At 34.0% G+C, this 26,027-nt stretch overlaps 6 protein-coding genes across 9 annotated transcripts in view; 4 read left to right on the top strand and 2 right to left on the bottom strand.

Moving 5' to 3' along the window:
• The window catches only part of LOC105429542 (uncharacterized), a 32,697-nt gene extending 25,270 nt beyond the window's left edge, over positions 1-7,427 (top strand). The window contains exon 6 of the mRNA XM_089071296.1: positions 1,685-7,427. Within this exon, the coding sequence (XP_088927422.1) occupies positions 1,685-1,968 (284 nt within the window). The 3' untranslated portion in view covers positions 1,969-7,427. The remainder of the gene's footprint in view (positions 1-1,684) is intronic.
• Positions 7,428-7,515: 88 nt separating this feature from the next.
• On the top strand, positions 7,516-9,502 carry LOC148937735 (broad-complex core protein-like). Its single transcript, XM_089071298.1, has 2 exons — positions 7,516-7,798; positions 8,452-9,502. The coding sequence occupies exons 1-2, from the start codon at positions 7,756-7,758 to the stop codon at positions 8,661-8,663; spliced, it is 255 nt and encodes an 84-aa protein (XP_088927424.1). The 5' UTR covers positions 7,516-7,755; the 3' UTR covers positions 8,664-9,502.
• Nedd8 (Nedd8 ubiquitin like modifier) lies at positions 9,465-11,317 on the bottom strand. Its single transcript, XM_011642590.3, has 4 exons — positions 11,174-11,317; positions 11,078-11,095; positions 10,346-10,458; positions 9,465-9,749 (listed from the first exon to the last, which is right to left on the bottom strand). Exons 1-4 carry the CDS (start codon positions 11,189-11,191, stop codon positions 9,644-9,646), a joined length of 255 nt encoding a protein of 84 aa, XP_011640892.1. The 5' UTR covers positions 11,192-11,317; the 3' UTR covers positions 9,465-9,643.
• A 147-nt stretch (positions 11,318-11,464) lies between these two features.
• e(y)2 (enhancer of yellow 2) lies at positions 11,465-12,392 on the bottom strand. The gene is made up of 2 exons (XM_011642591.3): positions 12,209-12,392; positions 11,465-11,962 (listed from the first exon to the last, which is right to left on the bottom strand). Exons 1-2 carry the CDS (start codon positions 12,253-12,255, stop codon positions 11,722-11,724), a joined length of 288 nt encoding a protein of 95 aa, XP_011640893.1. The 5' UTR covers positions 12,256-12,392; the 3' UTR covers positions 11,465-11,721.
• A 270-nt stretch (positions 12,393-12,662) lies between these two features.
• LOC105429545 (mitochondrial import inner membrane translocase subunit Tim21) lies at positions 12,663-14,047 on the top strand. The gene is made up of 5 exons (XM_011642592.2): positions 12,663-12,840; positions 12,959-13,154; positions 13,224-13,458; positions 13,625-13,724; positions 13,795-14,047. Exons 2-5 carry the CDS (start codon positions 12,962-12,964, stop codon positions 13,942-13,944), a joined length of 678 nt encoding a protein of 225 aa, XP_011640894.1. The 5' UTR covers positions 12,663-12,840; positions 12,959-12,961; the 3' UTR covers positions 13,945-14,047.
• Positions 14,048-15,057: 1,010 nt separating this feature from the next.
• Positions 15,058-25,308, top strand: Tg (transglutaminase). Of its 4 annotated transcripts, none has more exons than XM_089071293.1 (11): positions 15,058-15,242; positions 15,623-15,752; positions 21,590-21,939; positions 22,250-22,382; positions 22,590-22,819; positions 22,951-23,264; positions 23,456-23,725; positions 23,809-23,888; positions 23,981-24,125; positions 24,372-24,678; positions 24,794-25,308. In XM_089071293.1, exons 2-11 carry the CDS (start codon positions 15,644-15,646, stop codon positions 25,097-25,099), a joined length of 2,244 nt encoding a protein of 747 aa, XP_088927419.1. In that variant the 5' UTR covers positions 15,058-15,242; positions 15,623-15,643; the 3' UTR covers positions 25,100-25,308. The 4 variants fall into 4 exon arrangements, with proteins under 4 accessions (XP_088927419.1, XP_011640898.2, XP_088927420.1 ...); XM_011642596.3 differs by having other exon boundaries at positions 15,058-15,246; XM_089071294.1 differs by lacking the exons at positions 15,058-15,242; positions 15,623-15,752 and adding an exon at positions 17,575-17,967.
• Positions 25,309-26,027: the final 719 nt, after the last annotated feature.

The following is a 26,027-nucleotide window of genomic DNA, read 5'->3' as shown; positions in this document are numbered from 1 at the left end:
TCACCGCTTGAAAATTATTCTCGGTTTATTTCATTTTTTTCTTTTTTTTCTTTTAATTGAGCACAATTTGCACAGACTGCGCGTGAAATAACAGCGACTGAATGGAAACCGCTTTGCGCTTTCGTTCACGCAACACACACACACACACATACACACACGTGTCGAAGTGACACAGTCGGCTAGACGACAAGCTGCAGCACTGCACCACGTCACCATCTAATTCACCTAATCCATCACAACTGTGAATTTGAGGCGAGTTTAACGTGCTACTTACACGTGCTAATTTGTGCCGGCGCGCTTCAGTCAGTAATGCATCGGCATAACAATCTCGTTGTTTCACGATGTGAGGATGTGTAACTATAATCAATATCTATTAGTATGTTTGCGGTACATTATGATAATAATGTTTATTGTAATTAAGTGGTGTTGGTGTATTTTTATATGTTTTAAGCAAGATTGGGCAGAAAGTAGTCGAATTAATGATAATTCGTTATATTATGACGATAAAGTGATCAGTAATCGCAATGCAACCAATCCGAAAATATAAATATATATATTGAAAATTGTAATTAATTGGACACTTTTGGTACAAACAAAAACTTTGAACTTAATCGTGTATAGAAATATTGTATAATTCATATAATTTATAATTCGTCTATTATTTTAATCTATAATAATTTTATACCAGAGAAAATGGATGCTTTTTTGAATTATATATTTTTAGTGAATACTGATTACTTCGATCGATTCGAGGTAATTTATTTTAATTTATTAATTTTTATTTGCGAACACAATTGGTTATTTGCCCAAAATGCTTTGAATCAGAGTGAAAAAACTGAGGAGAAAGGCGATATTATGCATGGCAGTTTAGTTACTGTTGTATTGTGTATAGTGGCCGAATTCGACGTTCAGGATTCGATCGGCAGTGGGTCCGATTAATTAAGCTCGGTGAGAGCCGATTGAAGGGAGTAATTTACACATACACAAATACACACTTCGAGGAGGATCATCAGTCGATCGCGCGCTCTTCGGGGGCGTCCTACCTGGCGCCTGCTAACACATCGGCTAATACAGTGCACGTTGACCCCACACGTATATGGACCAATGACTATCAAACGTGCGTTCCTCGACACTTTGGAGCAGCTTGATCGCGCGATTTTAACCCTTTACCTGCGGCAGTAATTTCACCCACGATTCCCCACGAGACCAACAAATTGAGAAGAGCACGGCAAAATACACGGTTTACGTGACTCTATTTGATGGCTAAGGGCATTGAGATATAATCGAAACGTTCATATGTGATTAGCGAAAGGAAGCTTCTTCTCTTATGGTAAAATTTGGATGATAAATTTTAGATAACTCAATGTTACGATCAACTCCCGCGATAGTGGTGGCTTGTAAGAAAAATGTCTAGAGTCTAGAGTCGTGAGATAAAGGGTTAATGTTCGCGCCCGAGGTCTCTACACGTTGTCATCCGAGTTTCACCAGTAATCGACTGACGATCCCCTCGCAGTAGATGGCCTGTGTTAACGTGTCATCGTGTCCCCTCTCCCTCCCACCCCCAAGCTCCACCGTCCTCTCTTCCCGCTCTTCCTCCACCTGTGATCTCTCCCCTGACTGTGATCTCGTTGATAATTGATGATGAGGAACCGGCGGGTCACGTGGCTGTGTTAATGTGTTGCAGGGGGGGTGGGACGCAATCGGAAGCACGTTGGCGATACAACTGGTCAGGTGGTGATGCAGGGCCCGGGGCGTTTTCCGTGCCGACTCTGCGGAAACGTTTACAGGCACCTTGCCTCGCTGACCCAGCACCTCGAAGTGCATCGCAACCAGACTACCTGCATCGTCTGCCACACCACTCTCAGTCGTAGAACCGACCTGCGGCGTCACATGCGCCTGAAACACCAAATACCCTCGCAAAAAACGATCCACAGGCGGCGCAGCCCGAAAAGCGAATTGGACTCGTAGATCACACGCACCGCACTACCTATCTCTCTATATCTATCTCTCTTTCTCTCTCTCTCTCTCTCTCTCTGTCTGAGATAATAGATATCGATCGTCGTGGCGATTCACTATTATTATTGAACGCCCGAACGACATCGCTTCTTGCTCCGCTCTCAATCGCGGGTATCTTGTGCGTTTACTGATGCGAGATCTCGCTCTCGGTGCCGATCACGGCAGCATTTCGTCACCTTAATACTGCATTTTTCGAATCCTTTTCGCGATCGTGAATTTTAGTAACAAAATTTGATTTAAGTTTCACTCTATTAATAGAAATTTATCAATCAACTCAAAGTTAAAAATATTCATTTTTTTTTTTTTTTTCTATAAAAAGGAGAGGTGCCTATATCTTTCAACGATAGATTTGACATTGTTTTGTACTACAACTGCGAAGAACATTACACTGGGATATTTGAAAGTAGTATTAAGCTGATGATCATATCTGCAATTATTTGAAATATAATTCTTGAGGACGAGACTCTCGCAAATTAAAAATTACGCGCCTCTTTGTTCGCGAATTTCTCGCGATACATACAAGCGAATAACATTGAACCTTGGACCTGGAGAATGTGCTCTCCATGGAAGATGTATTAATTGATTCTTTTTTATTTGAAACAATTGTTATTGCTAAGCAAGGTTTACTTCTCAAGATGGAAATGAAATTTCATGATCGGACGTGATAAATACAATGCGGGATATCAATCTTGCATTCTCTTCTTCTTCAAACATTATATATTTTGAAGCAGAGATTTTTTTTTTTATAATTTTTACATTTCAACGGCACTTGATTGCACGAGAGCAGTTCAGCGGTGTATGATCATGTGCTTTGTCTGAATGTGTACACCTTAATTTAGTTAAAAATTTAGATCTGACTAATACAACGGATTTCTACTGGAGTATTAAATATTTATATAGCTGTGCGAAAAACTACGCATCTTTGTTAATGACACATTTGAACAATTGCTGAGATCCATGAAATCGTCGGCGATTCGCGTACTCGTTTATGTCTTTTGACGAGTACGAAACGATGGATGAACGAAATCGGAGGGCGAATAAGGTCAAAATTAAAATTTCGTGTTTTAGGAAAAAAAGATACTAGTTTCAGTAAAGTAGAATGATGAGATCTAAATGAGAATAATTTGGCGAGTGAATTTCTTAAATTTAAACATTCTGATCTTAATTTCGAGTTCACCGATCTTGTTCATCCACCATAAATATATGGAGTGTATCCGATCAACGATGTTATGTTGATACAAAATTTGTGAAGAACACCGTGAAGAACAATGCTTTTAGTCTGCGATATTGCTATTCGTTCTAAGATACGCTCCGTACGCCACGACTTGCTGAAAGTTAGTGGATAGTTGCTTTTTCGACATTTGATTTTTGCGAGGGGCGATCGCGGAACGCCTCGCCTTTTCTTTCGCCCCCGCTGTGAATTATTCAGCACGCGGCTGAACGGCCCCGTTTAGATGCGTTTCCGCGGAAAAAAATTGATATGTCTAGCTTCGCCGCGCATTGCGCGTATTTATCTTCGCTAAGTGTGCAGTTAACGCGGATTGGCGATTGTGTTACATTAGCGGACTGCGCGGGCTCGCGCTTTAGGCGTGTTAAGAGGCGAGGATTAAGTGATACATGTTTTAAGGATCTGAGTACCGTATACGTCACAGATGAAACGCGGAGGCGACTCTACCGGACGGCGCAAACGCGAGGACCTAAGGGGGTAGACCTTGTGCGAAATTAAGTACGGGAACGTTACGCCATTTAAGAATGCAAGAAAATCCTCACACTCAACACACAAATCCATTTTATAAAAGGATTTTCTTAAGACATAAAGTCCTACGAGGATTTCTTATCTCGCGCGGGAAAAGATTTATACTTAAAAATTGAGTTCTCGCGTTTTCGAGGATCTCTTCAGTAGAGCGAAAGGCCTTGTATTTTCATGTAGAGCCCGTAGCTAGTTGTAGAGTCGCCTTTTCTCCGGATTAACGAGAATCAGCGGTCTTGAAGAATTCTAGTCATTATATTACGGGACATTAGATTGTCGAGATCTCTATCGCTCGTTCACACAGGTCTCTATAACGGATTGAAGTTATTTTTTTATACTCCTCGACGCACCCAGGGACTGTCTCTCTCTTTCTCTCTCTCTCTCTCTCTCTCTCTCTCTCTCTCTCTCTCTCTCTCTCTCTCTCTCTCTCTCTCTTGTGGCAGTTGTGTCTTTGCAAGACATCGCTCCGCAATGTCATCCTCTCTCTTTCTCTCTCTCTCTCTCTCTCTCTCTCTCTCTCTCTCTCTCTCTTTCTCTTTCTGTCTCTGCAGCCGCAATTCCCGACACGTTACACGGACTTTGTTTACACGTTTACGTACACCACGTGCCGAAGCGAGTTTCTTTGCGAACGATTCTTGGGCTCGGTGTATACCTAAAAAGCTTACGTCTATTTCTGCATTGTCTACTAATCTTAATCTCCATTTAATTTTATCCCTTTATCTTTTTCTGATTCCTAACTAAAAAGAAAAAAATAAGTTAAACCGAGTTTAAACTACATTGATTAAAAAATAGACATTAGTCGACTGTTCTTATTTCCCTTATATCCCTTTTTCCTATCATTACAAATAATTCCATTGTCTCTCTACTGCAGTCATATGCAAGATCTATAATTGAAGAAATTTAAGATGAGATTTTGACATAGAAGGACCGAATGTAAAGAATAATTCTCAAAATACATAGCGAAGCTTTTAAGTGTACATCGAGCCTCAGCTTCAGCTGTCGAGACAGCGCATAGACAGTGCCTTATACACAAATACCTGGTTTTACATTTTACGCATTGACTTCTCCAGATGTTTACCATAGACAAGAATATATCTAGTGGTGCGAAGCATCCGGAAAGTAGCTGTTAATTCTGTTACCGGCCTCGTGTAAACATTGTCTTTGTATAAAAGCGCGAAAGCAGTGTTTCTCAATTAAACTTCGCGGGAAATCTCGTTCTTTTTAATTCTCGTATTTTTTAAGAAGAATAAAAATATAGATTTAAAAATTGATATTCACTAGACTCGATTATCCGTATTATAATTTAATTATAATTATGATCTCATTTAATTTGTTCTTTGCTTATTATTGATTTTTTGACATTTTTTTTTTCGAGAAAATTCTTAATCTAATTTACATCTTAATTACTCAGTGTGAGAATCTCTGAAATCAAACTTTCATACACTAAAATACTAAAATACATACATATATTTTTTTTTTTTCAAAAATTGCAAAATATTAACATGTGTGTCATATTTTGTCGTATTATTTGTAGCTATTATTTCGTTGCTATAATCTTTAAAAGATTAATATGGGAAACGCTGATTTCGAACGTCTGCAAACTGTGCGTCAATATACATATATCCAAAGACAGATCTGAATATAAGATGTCATCGTTACCGTTGTTGTTGTTATTAAATAAATAATATCTACATACACGGGAGCGATAGCGCAAGCGGGGATACTTTATTTTAACGAGCGCATTCAAGAGTATTATGCAACAAGTAGTACAATAACCGAATACGGCGCACAACGTGCGTTTGCATTTCGTTTCGTTTTCGAGAGTGACATTGCACTTGTGCACCTGACTATTTACTCGTAGGTATAAGTGGTCGTAATCATAATTGTTGATTGTAGCAAAAATCCGTGTCGTCGCGTCTAAAAAGTGGATGCCTCATTTAACTCATTAATTGCCATTTAGAGAAAATCGCACTGCGGAACGCAGTTAAATATGTTTTTAACGCCCTAAACCAGAACGACGTGATAATGGTTGGCACTTAATGGGTTAATGCAAAGCTAGTTGGAAGCACACAAATATCTCTACGACCATACGTGACTATCGCGAAAACTGTCAAGGATCCTGAAACTTTGAGAAATCCAACTGACTTTATGTCTAGAAGTATTATTCAACAAAGTTTTTATGTACAATAAATTTAATTTTTTTTTCTATTATTTTCTTATATTAAGAATTATTGTGTTAATTTTTTTTACGTTTTTTTGTAAAAGTCAATCTGTATCAATCTATATTATATAAAAATATCAATTTTTTACGTGTACAAAAGATATTATTTTAATTTTTTTGTATACTTTTTATTATTTTCAAGATAATATTATTTTTATGACAATAGAAGAAATATTGGATATAAAAGAAAAATTAAATTATGTATTTTATCAATATTATTATATGTACAGATATAAATTTTGAACATATTTTATGAAGATGAAATCAATTAGAAGTGAAGAAATTTTGTGTAATAAGATTTTGTGAAGTTTAAGTATCTCTGCGACAGAAATCGTGATAAATATTGCGATAGGATAAGAAAAGTTGTACAACTCGACAACGCATGAGAACAATAAAAGATGCATAAAAGATCAAGACAAATGAACTTCAGCAGAAAATTTTGGCCAACGGAGAAAAGCGTCGTACTTTTGGTAATGTGAGGCATGCAAAAATAAACGGAAATAAAAATAAAATGATCGATGGGGATAAAGTCATCGGGGCACCTAAGATACAATTTGCATAAATTGCAGTAAAATAAACATGCAACTCTTCGGTTTTAATAAGAACATACCATAATCGTGGCTCTGTCTGTGTATAGACGTGTTCGAAGTTGAAGTTTTGATGCAAAGATTCAGGTAATTAGTAATATCATAGAAAAAGAGATGTAACAATTTACAGAATTTAGTTCTGATAAAGAATATGTAGACGTGGATATACTTATATATAGCGTACAGGATACAAAATTTTCCACTCATACATTTTTAGGATCAATAAAGGTATACGAGATAAATAGTTTTTCAAAGAAAATTAATATTAATACTGGAATATCGGACGCTCATATTTTATTACTATGATTTAATATAATTTAATAAATTTTTGAACATGAAGGAGCGAATTTTACATTTTGTTTTCTCTTACAAAGTTCATTCGTCTTTATTGATTCTAAAAAGTTATTAGTAGAATATGTTCTGTATGCTGCGGTACGAAATCGAAAACGCGTTGTCGTAAAAAGCTGTTTAATCCTTCGAGGCGCATTTTTAACATACAATTTCAAAATTTCCGGTCGACCGAATCTACCGTAGTGTTCAAACGAGGATCGCAAAAAAGTGGTTTCAAAGTAACGAAACAAAAGTAATCCGTCTCGGCCCGGAAGGGTTAATTGAAGGGTTAATTAAATTTCTACAGGATACAGCGGATGTGCGTAGAATCTCGCAGCGAGTTTAGAAATTAACTGTAGATATCGTGAGACACTATTGGTAGCACGAAATTATTGCGTTCTCTATTCAGGTACGTGTTATGTTCGGTATCATAATTGTGAGCTTGTAACTTAATTAAAAGATCATGTAAGACTACGCTTTCAAATGTTATCGCAGTAATGTAAATAAAAGAATTTCTGATGGATACTCGTGTACCGTAAAATTAATACTTGATAGTTTTCATTGCGTTGCGTTTCCCTAATGTGTTAATTGATTATTTTCAGAAGAACCATAATGACCTCCTCCTCCATTATTTTCCCCCTCAAATTTTTCAATTATCAGTTTCACTTTGTTTAATTGCAATAAATAAAGTTATTTTATGATTTTAATTTATTATTTAATCGCATTATCTTCCCTTTTCTTGATGGAAAATAGTAATCGATTTCTTTAGTTCTTTGGTCCACTTTTTAATTTATGATTTTAAATGATGGCGTCGAAAAAGTTGTCATAAGTTCGAGTCGGCGAAGATAACGATGATCAGCTGGGACTTTTATGGAATCTTTTTATGGCCAGCAGGTAATAGAAATTGCTTCTTATTTTACATTATTAAATTAGCACACAGAATGAGTTATGGATTACTAAGACATTTGTAAGTGCGCGATAAAATTTCCAAACGAACTGTTGATGAAACGATACAACTTACAAAAAGAAGCAAGCGTGACTAGCAAAACTAATTATTAATCTGCAGGAATATACGCCGATATTTCCTGTTGTATTTCATTAACAGAGACGTTACCTAATCCTCGTGCAAGCTAATATCGCTATTTGTATAACATCCATTCAGAGAAATCAATTGATATTAATTGATCCATCATTCCTTCCCATTAAATGTAATATCTACCGCGCAGTTCTAACATTATCGAGGAAAAAAAAAATATATCTCTTCAATTCTCTCACATTAATTATTACAGAATTTTCGCTTATTAGTCTTTTCTTTATCGAAAGCTCACTTGAAGCTAATGAAGGAACAAGGTTCTGATATTTTGTTCGGCATTCAGCTTGCCGAAACTCTCAGAGTTTCCTGCGATTCAACGGAGGGCTCGTTCGTAGACGCGTTTTGCCGATATCGTTATCTTGGGTCCGATGTTTATAGAGTACCTAAGGATAGCGGCCGGACGCTGGTCTAGAGTAGAGGCTGCAGTTGGGTAAATTGAGGAATGCATTTGTAGAGTCAAAGACGGCGATGGCGAGCGTCAGGAGCGTCCACACGTACTGCGACAAGTGCGGCGTCACGTTCACGACGCAGCACGCCCTTCTGCGACACATCACGTCCAAACACGAGGACTCGCCCAACTCCGCGGTCTACTGTCACATCTGCCAACGTGTCTTCAAGACCAAGTGGAGTCGGGCGACGCACAACAGCAGATATCACAGAAACTGATCTCCACGAGGGTCGCGAGATGCGCCTGTAATCATGCAATAACGTGCCTCGCATAATACGTGTAGTATTAATAATAAATCGGCAGCGATTCCATAAGTTCCATCGATAAGATTAATAAAGCGTTTTGTTTCTCCGGTCCTTACGTCCCTCTCTTTATCCAGTTTTTCCTAAACTGTTAGACAAAACTTTATTAGAAAGATTTGATAGAATAATCATAAAATTTATTGTATTATTATTATTATTATGTATTATTACGATTAATAAATTATGAAATTATCTTAAGCTTTATTGAGTTATTAAAGTGAAAAAGGAATACCGAGAAAGGAAGGAGAATTTATCCTTATGCGAAATGATAATGATTTAATTTATTGTTTCTTTTTTAATTTTTTTAAAAATATACATAAATTGCCCATTTATAATTGTGATTTACATAATTATTTATAAAGATGAGACTGAATTGCAGAAATTGTAATTAATGTGTTAGTTTTCAAACATAACGTAGACATTTATTGAAATATGAATTATACATAAAAATCCTTATTTTTAATTTTCCAGAGTTCAGATCCGCAGCTTTTTTTTACTAAAAAATTATTTTTTTATATTTTTCAGATGTAATTTGCATGCTATAATTTGTATTTATTCTATTATATTTTAAATAGATTAGTTTGAACATGACGCTTTTCTTTTTAAATGTAAAATTATTTGTTTTTTATTTTTTATTTGATTTTATTATAATGAAAATTAATACATAAATTTCCTTCATAAATGAGAAATTATTTCTAAATAAAGACACATCTGTCATACTCATGATTAAATTACTTTATTAAATATTTATTTAGGTTGTAGATCACATGACTATGTTATTTCATCTAAAATAACATAGACTTTGTTCTCCTTGAGCGCATATGCATGATGATAAAAATTTATTTTATTTCTTTCTTATGCTCTCACAATTCTTCAATATCCTCTCCGGCCATTGTTTATAAATGAGGAATGTTATATCTACAGCCTCCTCTCAATGCAAGTACCAAATGCAACACCGAACCACCCTGGACTTTATAATCTTGTGCTGTTTTCTCGTCATTCCTGAAACAAAAATCATAAATTCACATCGTCTTCGATATTCTATATTTTATCATTAATCGATCATGTATCAATAATTACATAAAGACACTTTTTTTCCCAAATTTATTTTTTTATTTCTATTTCAAATCTTATATCCTATCTTTTGTTTAAAAAATTAATGAGGGTGATTTTTAATATATAATTATTTATTTATATTTTTATTCAACAGAAATTCAATCACATGTACGCATTGAGAATAATGCATAGATGTTACTGTTAAAAAAAAACACAAAAGAAAGAATGAATCATAATATATTTACTATCCAGAATATATACTTTCAATCTAGGGAGTTAAGACCTCTGCCATGAAAAAATACAATGTATGCGTATTAAAGGATTTTAGGAAAGAGACGTGTCACCATTGCATTAATTATAATGTCGGATTATGCATAACACTGTGTTTTAAAGAGTTTCACATAAAAGTGAATATATGATAAAATTAAAATATTAAAACTGCAATTAATGCAAACAAATCTAGAATTTTTGAGTTATAAAAACTTTGTCTCATGCAACTTTGTGATTACGTTTCATACAATTACAATAATGCTTATACATACATCTGCTTGCCAGAAAATATTAATCGCTGTTGCTGTGGTGGTATTCCTTCCTTCTCTTCCACTCTTTCTTTAATTCTCTCTACCTTGTCTGTAGGTTCTATATCTATTTCAATCTAAAGAAATTATGTGATATACATATTATATTAACTGATAATATATATATATATATATATATATATATATATATATATACGTTTATTTTATTTAGATATGTTTAATAGGTAAGTTAATATTAAATTCATGAGTAAGATGTTTATAAAATATTGATATCGAATAATAATTAAGAATCTTAATTATCAATAATGTAATATTATTTTTCTAATTTTAATAAAACTAAAAACTGAATAATAATCAGTGCATGATGAAATGTAGAAAAACGAAATACACAAGATTTAGAAAAATTATCATTAGGAACAAAATCTTATCAGACTGAAAGCATTAATTTATTTATTTTCGATAAAAGTTGTCTCAGTACGAAGGTTAATTTCTACTTTATTTGTTTTTATATAGCGATACCACTTTATACTTCTCGAAATATATTTTAAATCTAAAAGTCTTCAAGATGATGATTAATAGTTCCAAAATATGAGTTCAAATGTCAGCTCGTTTTCTTTTTTTCATTTTTAATCGGCGCGAGTCAAAAAATCGGCCTTTGTGATAAAAAGACTAATGTCATCTCTCAGTCATGTGTATTTTACTTGATTCTATAAAACTAATTTCCTAGATACTTGCCTCCTTCCCTGTAAGGGTCTAAAACAAAATAAAAATCAATTATTGCGACAAACCGGCGTGAGACTCGAGATGGATTGCTCGAAGTAACATAATTACCTTCACTTTTATCAACATTTTTCAGTTTCACTAACGATTATACTAAATTGTTACAGTAATATCACTGGCCGAAGTTCGCCGACGCCACAGAAAAAAATAGGACGAGCGAAAAGATCAGAGATCGTAAAACAGTCACTACTGCACGGATGACTTAACCTAGCTTTTTTTTGGAATAGCGGTGTGTCGCCGTCTACTGGCGACAAGCATAACGATTAAAATGTTGTTTACATTCGCGTACTCGTGTTGACCTTTTTATCTTTTTGATGCCAGTTGTAATAATATAAAATTAAATTTACTTAGGAAATTAATCATATTTTATTAAGTTATTTGTACATTATTGAATATATGTATTTTAATTATTAGATATAAATATCACATTTTGCGCTTTACAAAGAGTTATCTTTCTGTTAATTATCATGTACTAAACAATTATACTGCGTCAATAAACCGTTAGAAGAATGTAAGTCGCAAGAGATATAGTCATAACTTTTACAAATGTCATTATTTCAATGAAAAACTGCTGGTGATTAATGATTCGAATAAGGTTCCTAACGATCTGTCACAATTTTCAGCTTCTCTTCTTGAGCCATCAATTGATTCTTTATTTTCTGTAATAGTTCTTTCTTCACTGAGTCTGGTACAAGCGTGCGAGCTCTAGTGGTCACCGTGGACAGCAACATATCGTAAGTAATGTCATTGCCATGCTCTTTTATCAGTTCTTTTGATATCAGCTTCACCTGATCCCGCCAGCCACACTCAACTAGTCTACGTCTTAATAATTCCTTCAGTCTGCAAAGAATTTTCATAAGATATATTATTCTGTTTCAGTTATTCAAAACTAAATCAGTTTATGAATTTTGTTATAGATCAATCTTAATAATGTTAATTGTTTTATCTTATATATATATATATATTGTGTGTGTGTGTGTGTGTGTGTGTGTGTGTGTGTAGATAGGTATATATGTGTGTATTAAAATAAAAAATTGTTTTATATTATGTGTAACTTAAATATAAAATTGGCAATTTTGTGCTTACCCATCGCGATCACCAACCATAACTAATCTTTGATGTGGTGTCTTCATTAATAATTTGAATGAAGCGATATAATTAAAAATATTATTGTTCTGCCATTAATCTTTAAATTAACAATTCAAAGCAGTTGTTTCAATACAAGATACTGAGATCTGATCACACATGAATTTCATAGATGGTGCAACGGTTGCTCAACTTTAAACCGGTATTTCAATCTTTTCATTTGTCCAGAAATGGACAGTTTTTCTAAAGCTCGTATCAAACTATATTACAATTGAGATTGGATTGGAATTTGACCAATCAGAATGAAATTCGCTAGATTTGGTTCTTTTATAATGGCTGAGTTCAATAGAGAAAGTAGCTTTGTAATTGTTGTAAAAATCTTTGATATGATTGGTTTTCGCTCTTAGTTTCTGATGAATCTAAATGTATAAACCAATCATATTGAAGAATCTTACACACTTGCAAAGCTACTTTTTCTGCTAAACGCAGCCATTGGATATAATCAGATATGATCAAACTGTTATGATAATTTATTTTTAATACTATTTTGTATGTACGTTACAATGTGTGATATTGTCAAGTGTTAACAATGATAATGATGATTTAAAGAAAACAAATCAAGATCAATTACCGTACATATTTACTTTGACTTAAATTTCTTTTTTTTGTTAAAGGACCTAACCTTAACAAATATAAAATTAAATATATATTTCATAGTTTGTATTATTTTAATACATATTTATGTTTTAGAATATGGCTTCGGTGAGAATATTAAATCATATTCTCCAGAGAAGGCACTTGATTACTTATATGCAAGGTACTTCCTATTATCTTAGTATTCCTAAACACAATGCTTGGTACTCGACAAAGAAAGTGACCAAGACTGTGACCAAGACTGAATCCAATGAAGACAATAATCAGGTACAGATTGGCACTGCAGAAGTAGGTAAATTTCATATGATCTATGTTATATATTATTTTAAGCAACAATTGTATCTTTTTCTTTTTATTTTAGTTAAAGAAAACCTAAAATCTGCTGGATATCTTGGAGTAATAATAGGTGGTATTGGAATCACAGCTTTAATCTTGTATACCTTATTTTCGGAATTGTTTTCTAGTAAAAGCCCATATGGGGTTTACAGCGAGGCTCGTGTACGCTGCATGGAACATCCAAAGGTCATAGATATTCTTGGAGCACCTTTAAAAGCTTATGGAGAGGAAACTCGACGTGGACGTAGAAGACATATCGGGTACAGCCAGATAATTATTTTTAGAGTGAAATATCAATATGTTTTGTACAAATATAGATTTTGCTGTTAATAAATTATGACGATATTTTAATATTAAAATTAAAATTTTAATTATTTATTTTTAATATATAAATAATATTTACACTATCTTTGCATTTGTTTTTAGTCATATGTATTACATTAAAGAAGGCGTTAAGTATATGAGAATACAATTTTATATACAAGGAACAAGAAGGAAAGGAACTGCATATGCAGAAGTGAAGGAAGTGAGTAAATTTTCAAGCACAGCCAATAGTCGGGAATAATATGTATTTACATATTCAATTGTAATTACAGAACGCATCTGGCAATTATGAATATACATATATATATGTTATGGTGAATTATGTTGGAACGATCATAGTGAAGGATAATCGCGATACTACTAAAATGCAACAAAATCAAGAGTCCACGTTGGATCTCAACTTATTATTGGATAATCAATAATTGTGTTATATATTGATATGTAAATAATGTTTTATATCTATGTATATGTCTACTTCCTATGTTGTGTATGAAATTTTATATACAATATAATGTTTCTTATTTATTTTTTGAATTTTTATGTATTTACATCTTATTGATAAGGAAGATCGCTAAATATTATTATATCTTAAGCAAAGTGTGAGAGTTAATGAAATCTTTTTGGATACAAGCCGTAATTTATTAACATCAGGAGTTTATTTTTCTTTTTTATCTCACAATCTGTTAATTGTGTACACATTTTTTGTATTATCTAGAAAATCTTTTTCTCAGTCCTCGTAAAACTATTTAAGAACACATTTTATATTTCTAGTTTATATTTGACAGAGTACTAAGAGAAAGATATATAGACATCTTGCTATGGAAGCAGAACTGACTTACGAAATTCGAAGAACAAATTCCTACGTGATGTATTACGCGAGTGCTAAAAATATGTATTATCCTCGCTATCATTGACTTGATGTCATAACACGTCTGCGTTAAACTGCAGCTTATCAGATGCCAATGTTAATACTCGTATAACATAGCATTTCATATATTAAATTATTCGCTTCCTTTTCATGTTTATTATTTTTTATAATAATTAAATTTCATTAATGTGATATTATAATAATTTAATTATATACATATATATTAATTTAATTATATATATATATATTAAATAATAATTTTGTTGTGCAAAGAAAAGTTTAATGAATTTATATCAATTTATATCAAACTTCTAATTAATTTTTGTTGAACAAGCAATTTAAATTAATATCTTGTTTTACAAAACGATTGTTAATGTATCCACTTTTCATTATTCATTAATGATAAAGTTTTCTGCATGACCCAATTTCTGGAGACGAAGATTGATGTAACAACGCATTGCAATGTCTAATGATCGCGATTAAAACACGTAAGCAAAAAACACCTAGGAACTATGCAACAGAATCATTAACGAGCACATCATCTACTTTACTATTTACAGAGGCGTGTCTCGCAATGTTGCATAAGAGTACAAGATACTTATGTTAGCATATCATTACCGTTAACCGTTTCTTTTAAAAGTTAACTGGCGGGAGATACTATCGTACGCTATGCTGCCAATGGCAGCTGATTTTCACTGACAGTCGTTCGAGACACGGCGTGGAGACCAACACGCTGTTTTCAATCATTTCGCACGCACGCGGTCGAGATGTGCATTGCGACGTGATATCGTGCAAAGTCTCATTTATATAAAAAAAAAAAAAAAAAAAAAAAAAACATTTTTAGATTATCTTGTAGGTACGAAATTATTTCGAAAGAAATTTTTCTCATTACTGAAAAGTTATTATTTATTCAATGAGTATTGAAAAAAATCGGTGTTTTTAAAAATATTTTGTTTCACACAGTATCGAAAATTTTGTATATATTTATTTTTGATCATACATTACGATTTGCAAAAACATGATTCTCAATTTAAAAATCTAAATTAAGAAAATTAATAATTTATACAAACTATTTCATAAATTTTGCAGAATTTAAAAAAAAATGCTATTATAAAATAAAACTTATGACATTTAATAAATGATAAATTAATAAACATATTTTATGATGTAATAATTATGAATTTACAGTCAATGAATGATATATTGAAGATTTATTTTTTATACAAATCTAGCATTTGCATCCGCTGTTAATTATGAAAAAAAGGTGTTGCTCGTGCTCGTGCCTCTCCAGATTTAGGGCCGTATTCAGGCCCCATGACATCGAACCTTCAGAGAGACCACGACCGCCTACCACTGCCACAGGTAAGTTGATTTTATATTTTAATTACTAATCAATTTAATAATCAATGATAAGTTAAATGCTAATCAATTAAAAAAAGTATATATAGATATTTAAATTTGTTATATCCAGAGATATAATTTATGTATTAATGTTAATATTGTTATACATATATTTGTACATGGAACGTAAGAAGAAATTCTAATTATAATGCTATTATTAATGTTGATTAAAAAGTTCGAAGAAAGAATAACTTTTCCTGTAGATTACGTTCTTAATGTTTTCCCCGGGCGAGCTAAATATTCTTGCGGGATTACGATTATCCGCATATCTACTGAAAGTTTGGACCGCATTAAGAGAAGAGCTAAAAAATCAAGAGAGATAAGAATATCATCTTTCTTGTTTCCAAATGGTTCTTGCTCGCTTCCGGTACGTGAGTCAATAAATTTTTCTCGGTCTCTTTATGACCTTTCATCTCGTGTTACCGAGAAGTGACAAGTGATATATTTACAGATATCAAAAGGGAAGTGATCGCTCATCTGCTATTATTAATATATATCTAATAATACATAGTAATTACTGAAAGCTATATAATTATTTGCTCGGCTGTTCTTAATCGGCTTTCTTATTGTATGTACACTTTATGTGAATCGACGTATAAAATAAACTATATCTCTATGCCGCTTAGAAAACTGCAGAGTAACATAAGAATTTAATATTCCTGCAGGAATGTGATATTTTCGGGCAAATGCGATTTTGCTCTGCAAAATCTGCGATCAAACGAGTCCCGATAATGAAGGGTATTTCCAGACATATCTGACACGTAGCCAATTGACCTCTCTGAGGATGGAATTCGCGTGCGTGGGCGGGGTGAAATCAATTAATAAAGATAAGATAGACGAGTATGAATCACGAGTGCGTAAAATAATGCGGCCTGTATTTTGCATGCTTAAAAGTAAATCATCGTAAATCGGGCCGAGATGCAGATAATGCAATGAACCGCAACATTTAACGTGAGCTCCTCGTTTTCCCACGAACGATGCAAATTATCGCGAGGCGATTTTTTAACCGCTTTTTTGTCGGGATTCTTTCATTTTACGTTTTTTATGGAATTCCAAACTTTCATCTGTTAAAAAATCTTCTAAATTATTAATACATTCAAATTTGTTTTATTTGTTTACATTTATAAAAATATAAAGTCGTTAATCATTGTACGTGTAAATTAAATGAATTTTTATTTGCATGGTGATTGCGCTGCAGTCAATATGCAAAACAATTTGAATACGGCAAAGAGTTGAATAACCGTATCGTACCACATCAATATTAACATTTTAGCCAAGAAGCGAAGTACCATTTCCGGTATGCCCTAAAAATCTATTTTCAGAATATTGGTCAAGGACGATATACTGCGCTTGTAAGTTATGCTACACGTGCCGAGAAAACGTGCCTTTAGTTAACGATTTTGGCACGATAATATATTTTATTTGTAAAGTATGATATCACCACTCCGGAAGAAAAAAAAAAATCGCAATGCCGGTAATTCAATGCGTGGGTAGCGATTTTATTATCACAGATTTTATTATGATAGAATTGAACAACGAAAACGATTGATGAGATGACAATTGACGTAAGAGTAGGTGTAAAAGTAGGTCCTTATTCATTTGTCATCGTATGCTCGAGTCAAGTAAGTAAATCAGCTATGCATTTTGTTATATAACATTGATTCCTAATCTATATTCAATATGTTGAAGCAAGACATTCAATATATTTTTTTCATTTGCAGAAATTTTTTTTTCTTGAATCAATATGGGAAATTTTTTATTCGCTTCGATGTTTGAAAAATTTGGTAAAAAAAATTTTTTCAAGAAACATGAAAGAAAATATTTTTTCGCGCGTTATTTTTCAGCGCAGAATTAGCTTCTATCTTCCGACGAGTAGACTTGTAAATAAACGCGGATTCCATCATTCCATCGATACAATGTGCGATGTGTTCCCTCCTTTCAGCTGGCACGCTCGATTTATCGCGCATTCTTTCTGTTTGAGAAAATATACTCAGCCAAATGGGAAGTGTCAGCTTCCGCGTGTCTCGCGAGGCGCCGGCCTTCATTATAATTATGTGCATTTAAATGTGCAGTATTGTTCATTAGTAAAGACTGTATCGGTATTTGTACTGTGGTGTCATTTATTACGTGCCGAAGTCTGTTAATTTTTTTTTTCAGAAAGGAAAGAAATATACGTGTATGTATATTGCAATACTCACAAATCAATGTTTCTCACATTAAAAGACTTTATATATCGTTTAAAACTTGATTTGTCAAGATCGGGTCTTGAACTTGTGCATCAGCGATTGCGCATCCAAGTCTTGCGGCACGTGGAATGAAAGTGGAATTACGCAAGGAACGCGACACCATGACCGCTAAAACGGTGATGTCACTTTCGCCGATGTCAAGTCGCGTTATTCTCGGCTTTTATTTAAATAAATTTAATGTATTTGCATTATCGACTGAAAATTAATTTTATTTAAAGAAAAATTTATATATTTCAATACACAAAACTTCAGATTTCTTTCAAACTCGATAATTAATGAAAATGAGCGAATTTATAAATATTGCTGACTCATCATATTTTGAGAGAGATAATCAATTTATTTATATTCTCTTACATCAAATGCCGCGCGAGGTACTATTTTAATGAATTCTTCAGAGCTTTCCCTCATGGAACCAGAAGATTAGTCACGAAAGCTTCGTCGAATCGTGCTTTCGTAATTTTTCGTGAATTTATCAAGTCACGCTCTTTCAGATAATTTTCTTCATTGACTCATTCTCTTTTATATAAATCGTGCGAAGTTCGACGCATATATATATATATATTGTTGGACGTACATCCTTCTGCTTTTCACTCAGTCTGACAGTAAATTGATTTACATATCGTTATCGCGCTTGTAAGAGGCGTTCCTTCATTCTGTACGCGATGATTAAGATACCCAGACGTGTATCTATAACAGAAGCATCAACAAGTTTCTCGTAAATGAACATTTTACTCGCACGTGTTCTCATTACGAGATATTTCCAGCTTGATATCGATGAGCTTTAAACATTTCTATTTAAGAATAAGAAGAGAAAGAAGACATTTAACAATAGCTAATAAAATTTCATTTTTCATTTAAATAAATTTTATCAAATCAATTTTAGCTTGTTGCTAAAAAAGTTTTATTTTAAAATAATTCAGAAGAAAAGTCGATTAAAAGCAAGTCAATTTCAATTCTTCTAGTTGATTGATTTCTTGTTATTCTTGTTATTCTTATGCGAGTATAATACTTGCGCACATAGTCGTGATATATGTATATCCCGTTACTGAATCATTTGAACACCATCATTTTCATATTAAGACCGATGAAGTCAACTAATTACAATGACAAATGGAGCGCGTATTGTTATTTGTGGATTGAATAACGTATTAATGGTGATTTCGTCTGACATAGTCATTTCATTATTAAAATCAATGCCTGATAATGTGACATTTCTATTGAAAATATTTTAAAATAATTTTACTTCCTCTTTATTAAAATATTTTTTGTTTCTTTTCTAATAGATTTTATTATTTTTAAAATAATTTGCATATTAATATAATTCAAATCTTAAGCAATATTTTGCAATCGATTAACGAAAATAAGCATAAAGCCAATTACTTTCAATATGTCGGTGCGAAAAAAAGTATAAACTATTGTTGTCAGAAATTAATTAAAATCTGAGTGAAAAGCTATGATATATCACGTATTGGAAACTGTCAGTCATAAGAAGAGCATTTTTTCAAATCGTGCGTACTTAACACAAGTCCCTAATATGGAACATGTCTTGTCTTTCCGTAAATGGTAAAACTGAATCTCTCTAGTTGACCTAAAATTCTACAAATTGTTTGTTCTATCGTATCGAATTGTATTGCAACTGAAATGGCAATTGCAGGTTGGCGGTGATAAAGTGATCTCTTCTTTCTTAGATGTGTTCTCGAGGTAAAATAAGCCGTTTCATTAAAATAAGTCAAACGAATTGAATCAAGATCTGATAAGGAATGTGCGATTTTACAGAAATAGTACTTAATCGATGTTTATATTACTGTGGCAATTGAAATGCAAGAATCTCTTACGATCGTATGTTGCAACGTACATTCTAGACTAATGATCCAAGTTTTTTTCTAATCGATAATTAGAGATTCTAAGAGATTCTAATTTGTGGGATATTTCTGTGTAAAGAATCGATTATTTTACATGATTTTCAAAAACGGCATTCCTTTAAATTACAGTGAGTTTTAATGACTTCTTTTTAATAGGTGTAATTTAAATTAATGAATATAGGTTTCGCGTGCATTATTAAATTATTTGCGTAGGTGCGAATCCATAAATTAACTATTTACATCTTTGAAAACGTAATTAATGTTTGGAATATAATATTGTCTGTTGAGATGAATTCGTTGAAAATAATTTAAATGAAAGCTTACGAAATTTTATTTAGAAAAATATTTATAAATTCTAAATAAAAAATTTATAAAATTTAAGGAAAATGTAATTTCTGTGAAATTTAAGATTATAAAATAATAGAAAATTAAATAAAAGCATGCGTTGTTTAACTGACATAATATTTAAAGTTATATATTGTTGGATCAAATGCGATTATTGTTATTGTTTTAAAAGGGAATCATTACTTTGGCATTTGCAACTCATAAGTTACAAATATATCTCTGGACTAGTTATGAGAACAATAGATGTTAAGAATGACGACAGCTATGACTTTTTAAAACTGCATCTCATTATGATATTCTGGAATATTAAAGATCAGGGTGTGTCATTTTTTATTAGAATCTCTAGATCTGTGCAATTATTATAAAATTTGTATAAATACCTATTAACCAGAATTTTCAATTTGTTAAATAAAATGTCACTTATATCCCTATTGTTATAAATTTCAATATATTATTAAATTATAACGTATCATGTAAACACTCTAAAATTGATATTCAAAGAAGAATAGATGTCCAAGCTTTTATGAAAAACATTTTCCGTCGTAATTAACCGTTATTCAAGAAATTCAAGAAAATAGGCTTTAATCGAGATGTACGAGAAATCGATCGTGATTATAAATCGCCGATTAATTTATGGGAACGAAAAGTGGGTGACTCCTACTGACGCGGGTGTCACCGATGACGCCATGTATGGCTGCACTCGGCGTTGCAGCACGTTCGTCCTTGAGATCGCTCCTAGAGAACGCAGCAGCCCACCTCAGCTCCGTGTTCTTCCTTCCTCTTTGTCGTCGGCGAGCGCTTCAGTCAATCGGCGAACTCGCGTCCGACGCGTTCCTCCCCCATGTATCCAGCCTATCGTTCGTATCCGCAGCCGGTGCAGCCACTGCATCCGGACCGTCGCGGGATGTTTTACAGATTCTACGATCGCTATCGGATATTCAATGATCGGCGTGTCCGACCGTTTCCGTTCAGATTCTACTGTGAGTCCCTCGCGTTCTCCATGGATCACGATATAATTGTATAAAAAAAGACAAGACATGAGACTGAGAATTTGTGTTTATGGCATTACATTTAATTCATATATTTAGAAGAAAATTGATTAAATTATATGTATATATAATTAAAGTAACAGCGCGAATGATATAATTTAATCGTCGATTATTTAGGAAGCTTTTTTGTGCATAATTTTAATCTAAATCCCCTTCACAGATGTTTATCATTTAATTATTATCTAATACACTATTCTTTATGTCAGAACAGAATATATTTATAATATTTATTTTATTAATATTTATCTAATTTTTATCGTGATAGTTTTTAAAGATATATGCCGTCACATTTGTAGGGGAGGATTTCGGCGTTCCGGTATTGACAATCCACAATGTGGATCCTTGCATCGAAGAAAACGGCGAGAATCATCGGACATCCAGATACGAGCTGATGACCCGTCAGGATGACAGAGCGAGACTCGTCGTGAGACGTGGCCAGGAATTTTATCTGCACCTGAGTCTATCTCGAGACTATAATTCTTCCATCGACGGTATTTCTATGGTCTTTACTTTGGACGGCATCGAGAAGCCGCAATATGGACACGGGACACTGGTGGCAACCGCTCTTCTCTATCCCGGAGAGATTTCCGAAGCTGCTTGGCAGACCACCATAGACGCCAGAGGACCGCATTTCTTAAGAATAAAGGCGAGTCGTTGATGAAATATAATCGATCTTGTTAAATTTTTATGAGAATTTAACTTTGCTTAAATTTACTTGACAAATTTGTAATTTTAAAACACTTTTATATATAATTAGACTTATAGCTTTTCTGTAAGTAAAACAAAGTTAAAATGACTGAATTTGCATTTAGAATCACTGATATCTCGCGAAATATAATATTAAAACCGTCGACATTTGTCTTAATTAATTTGGAAATATGTATATATGCAAAACAAGAGAAGAATTAAGATATTAAAATGAAGGACTTCATGTTAACGAGGTACGTCATCTCCAGGTTGTGACGTCCCCAAACGCAATTATAGGCAGATGGAAAATAGATATCGATACCAAAAACAAGGAATCCGAAGGTGCTGTCAGTTACACGATGGATCATCCGTTTTACCTGATCTGTAATCCATGGTGCATAGGTACATATTCGCAAATACCAATCTTTTGTTTCCCAGCAAAGCGCCTCGATCAGCACCACGATTTTTCGAATTTTTACTGTTTTACAATAGCAACAATAGAAATTTTTCCAAAAAAACAAAGAATTTTCGCACGCATTAGGAATCTAAAAAGAAGATTATATTTGATCTTTAATATCATAATTTCAAATTTTACAATTTTCTTTTCAGATGACGTGGTATATTTGGATGATGAGGCCGAACGTCAAGAGTATGTAATGGCGGAGGACGGTTTAATCTGGCGCGGCAGTCACAATCGTTTACGACCCACTGTGTGGAAATACGCGCAATTCGAACGTGATATTTTGGATTGTGCCTTGCACCTGATGAATTACGTTGGCAAGGTCCGCGTCTCCGGCAGGAATGATCCGGTCATCATAACGCGCTGTTTATCCGCCGCGGTAAGTTTTTTGCGAGACCTTTCCTTGTAAAAGCAAACTTATTTTCAGAATTGATATTCAAAGTGCGCTTTTTTTTTTTTAACATAAGAATGAGATTCCAAAATTTTCGAACTGACATCTGTTTTCATCAGGTGAACTCCCCTGACGACAATGGGGCGCTGATGGGAAATTGGTCGGACGATTACGGGGGCGGCACACCACCTACCAGATGGATGGGCTCGCAGAAAATACTCCAGCAATATTACAAGACGAAGAAGCCGGTCAAATACGGACAGTGCTGGGTTTTCTCCGGTGTACTGGCGACGATTTGTCGTACTCTTGGTATACCTTGTCGAGTAGTGACCAACTATTCGAGCGCGCATGATACTCAGAGCAGCTTGACCGTGGATTATTTTGTGAATGCCGAAGGCAAGCTTATGGAGGAGCTCAACAGCGATTCTATATGGTAATTTGAGGACGGAAAATATTCTTCAGCTTTTGATTGCAAGTCGAGCGTAAAGAAAACAGAAAATAATAAATGTGAAATAATAAAATAGCGAAACACACAATTGGCGCGAATGGATACTTTTAAATAGAAACTAGGAAATACCGATCAACGGTGTCAGATAGCAAATTATTTGATTTTCGTCGCGAAAGGAATTTCCACGTCTGGAACGAAGTGTGGATGAAGCGGTTGGATTTGTCGCCGGATTGTTCGGGATGGCAGGCTATCGATGCGACTCCTCAAGAACTGAGCGAAGGCGCGTATCGTTGCGGACCGGCATCGGTGGCTGCCGTAAAAAAGGGAGAAGTCCTGCGTCCGTACGACAACGCGTTCCTCTTCGCCGAGGTGAACGCCGATAAAGTCTTTTGGCGTTACAATGGGCCCACGCAACCCTTGAAATTAGTTCGCAAGGATATGCATGGGTACGTACGAATTGCCTGGTATTGTCAATAATGTCGATCTTTCTCACGATCATTAAGACTGTTTGTGATGATAATTTTCACAGCATCGGCCAGCTGATCAGCACGAAAGCAGTTGGGAGATGGACGAGAGAGGACATCACGCATACCTACAAGTATCCAGAAAGTAAGTGGAATTTATATTGATATTAATGTAATATGATTTCGACTGATAATGAATATTAAATATAATGTGATAATCATTTTGAATGTTAACAGAGTCTGATGAAGAACGTGCTGCCATGTTGAAAGCATTGCGCCAGAGCGAATCTTTATTTAGCCGTTATTATCTCAACGAAGAGTTCAACGATGTCATGTTCACTTTCGAACTGCGCGATGACATTATAATTGGACAGCCATTTAGGTATTTTTATATTAATTATATTAATTTACTATTTCCAAGTGCTCTTTAAACGATATAATAATTTTCTTAACTCAATTACATGCAAGTCTCAAAGATAATACATACATGATAACATATAATAATATAATTTCGATTATCCTTCAAATTCATTTTATTATTTTTTTTTTTTTTAATTTAATGCTTTTATTTTCAGCATGTTTTATTTTATTGTAATATCTATCTAGAACCTTTTTTATTTTTCGATAGCGTTGTATTATTGATAAAAAATCGACATTCAACGATGGAGTATCACGTATCCGCAATTCTGAGAGTGGAAACAGTATTATATACTGGCCGGGTAGGTGATCCGGTGAAAAGATTGCACGTCAATAGACTAGTTCGACCTGGTGTGCTCGAGGAAATTCGCATGGACGTTTCCTGGGAGGAATACGGTCCGAGATTATTGGATCAATGTGCTTTCAATATCTCCTGTCTCGCTACCGTGAAGGACACGAACTTCGAGTATTTTGCACAGGACGATTTTCGCGTCAGGAAACCGGATATTAAAATTACGGTAATTATTAGAGTGCGTTAGTGTAAGCGAAGGTAAAATCGAGGAAAGAAATAGAAAGAAATAGAAGTGTATAATAAATAATGTTTTTATAAAAATTAAATTTTATGATTTACAGTTACATAATGAAGCAGTCGTCGATCAAACCCTCAATGCTTCGGCCAAATTTCGCAATCCACTACCTATTCCTTTGAGGAAGGGTAGGTTTCTTATCGAGGGGCCTGGTCTGGACGAGCAGTTGAAGTTAAAGTTGTCGGAGCCTGTCGAAGTGGATGCAGACGCGGAATGTACTTTTTCCATGATGCCAAAATTGGAAGGTCGTGCTAGGATAGCGGCAAAGTTTTATTCCAGAGAACTGGAAGACGTCGATGGACATTCGGATAATTTTATAGTCAAACCGGCGAAAATAGTCAATTCTGAGTGACTCGCAATGCTTTCCATGATACTTTAGTAAATAGTAATTCGGCCTATCATTTTTTTATTTTTGATTTATATTTACATTTAGATTCTTATTAATAATGTAATATTATTACTTAATTTATATGCCTGCGTGTTCAGAATATATTTATAAAGTTGCAACATTTGTACACATATTATTTTATATGCAAAGAAAATTATTCGTGACACATTTTATCATGTGTTTTTTGTATTGATTTCTGTACAACCTGATCTTCTCATTTACCGATAAATCTTCAATGATCTTCAATCATGCATTCTTTGGGACAGTTGACGTTCGGTTTGCGATCGGTGTCAGAGATCGTTTGAGGGCGCATTTATCTCAGTAAATTACGAACCGCTTAACGGACGCGGATATCATTGAAATAATGATGGGGAATATCGTCAATGCCACACATTTTGTGAGATCCCGAAGAGAAAGATCCCGCCGAGGCTATACTGTTCTATTTCCTACCGGATCGGCATCGGCACGATGACGAATGGCGGACGTTTAAGACGAAGTCAGTTACTTTTAAGAAGCAACTGCACGAATGGGGTCCAAGCCGCGGCTTCCGCGGTGGGCATCAGTAAAAAATTCAATCGACAGAGACTACCTGGCGGTCGATATTAACGACCGGCAATCGAGAGGGTCGTTGTGGCGAGTGCGTGATTATTCAGAGAAGAAGATGAAGAGAAGGGACAGGGACGGATACATATGGAACTTAATGAAATTTTAACTTTCGGGTAGGCGATCCGAATAATGTTTGGAAATATGTAACGACTGTCTGTTGCGTCCCAGTTTATTTCAAGCTTGAAGCTTTTAGCTTCAAAAATCTTAAGAATACAAAAAGAATAGAATGAGATAAAAATAAAATTGACTACAATATTTATGAATACTATGCAATATTTTTAAATAT

This window comes from Pogonomyrmex barbatus, unplaced genomic scaffold, assembly GCF_055798465.1.
Source record: "Pogonomyrmex barbatus isolate J1 unplaced genomic scaffold, ASM5579846v1 scaffold11, whole genome shotgun sequence".
Taxonomy (NCBI): Eukaryota; Metazoa; Arthropoda; class Insecta; order Hymenoptera; family Formicidae; genus Pogonomyrmex; species Pogonomyrmex barbatus.
This window is presented reverse-complemented; position numbering and strand designations above follow the sequence as displayed.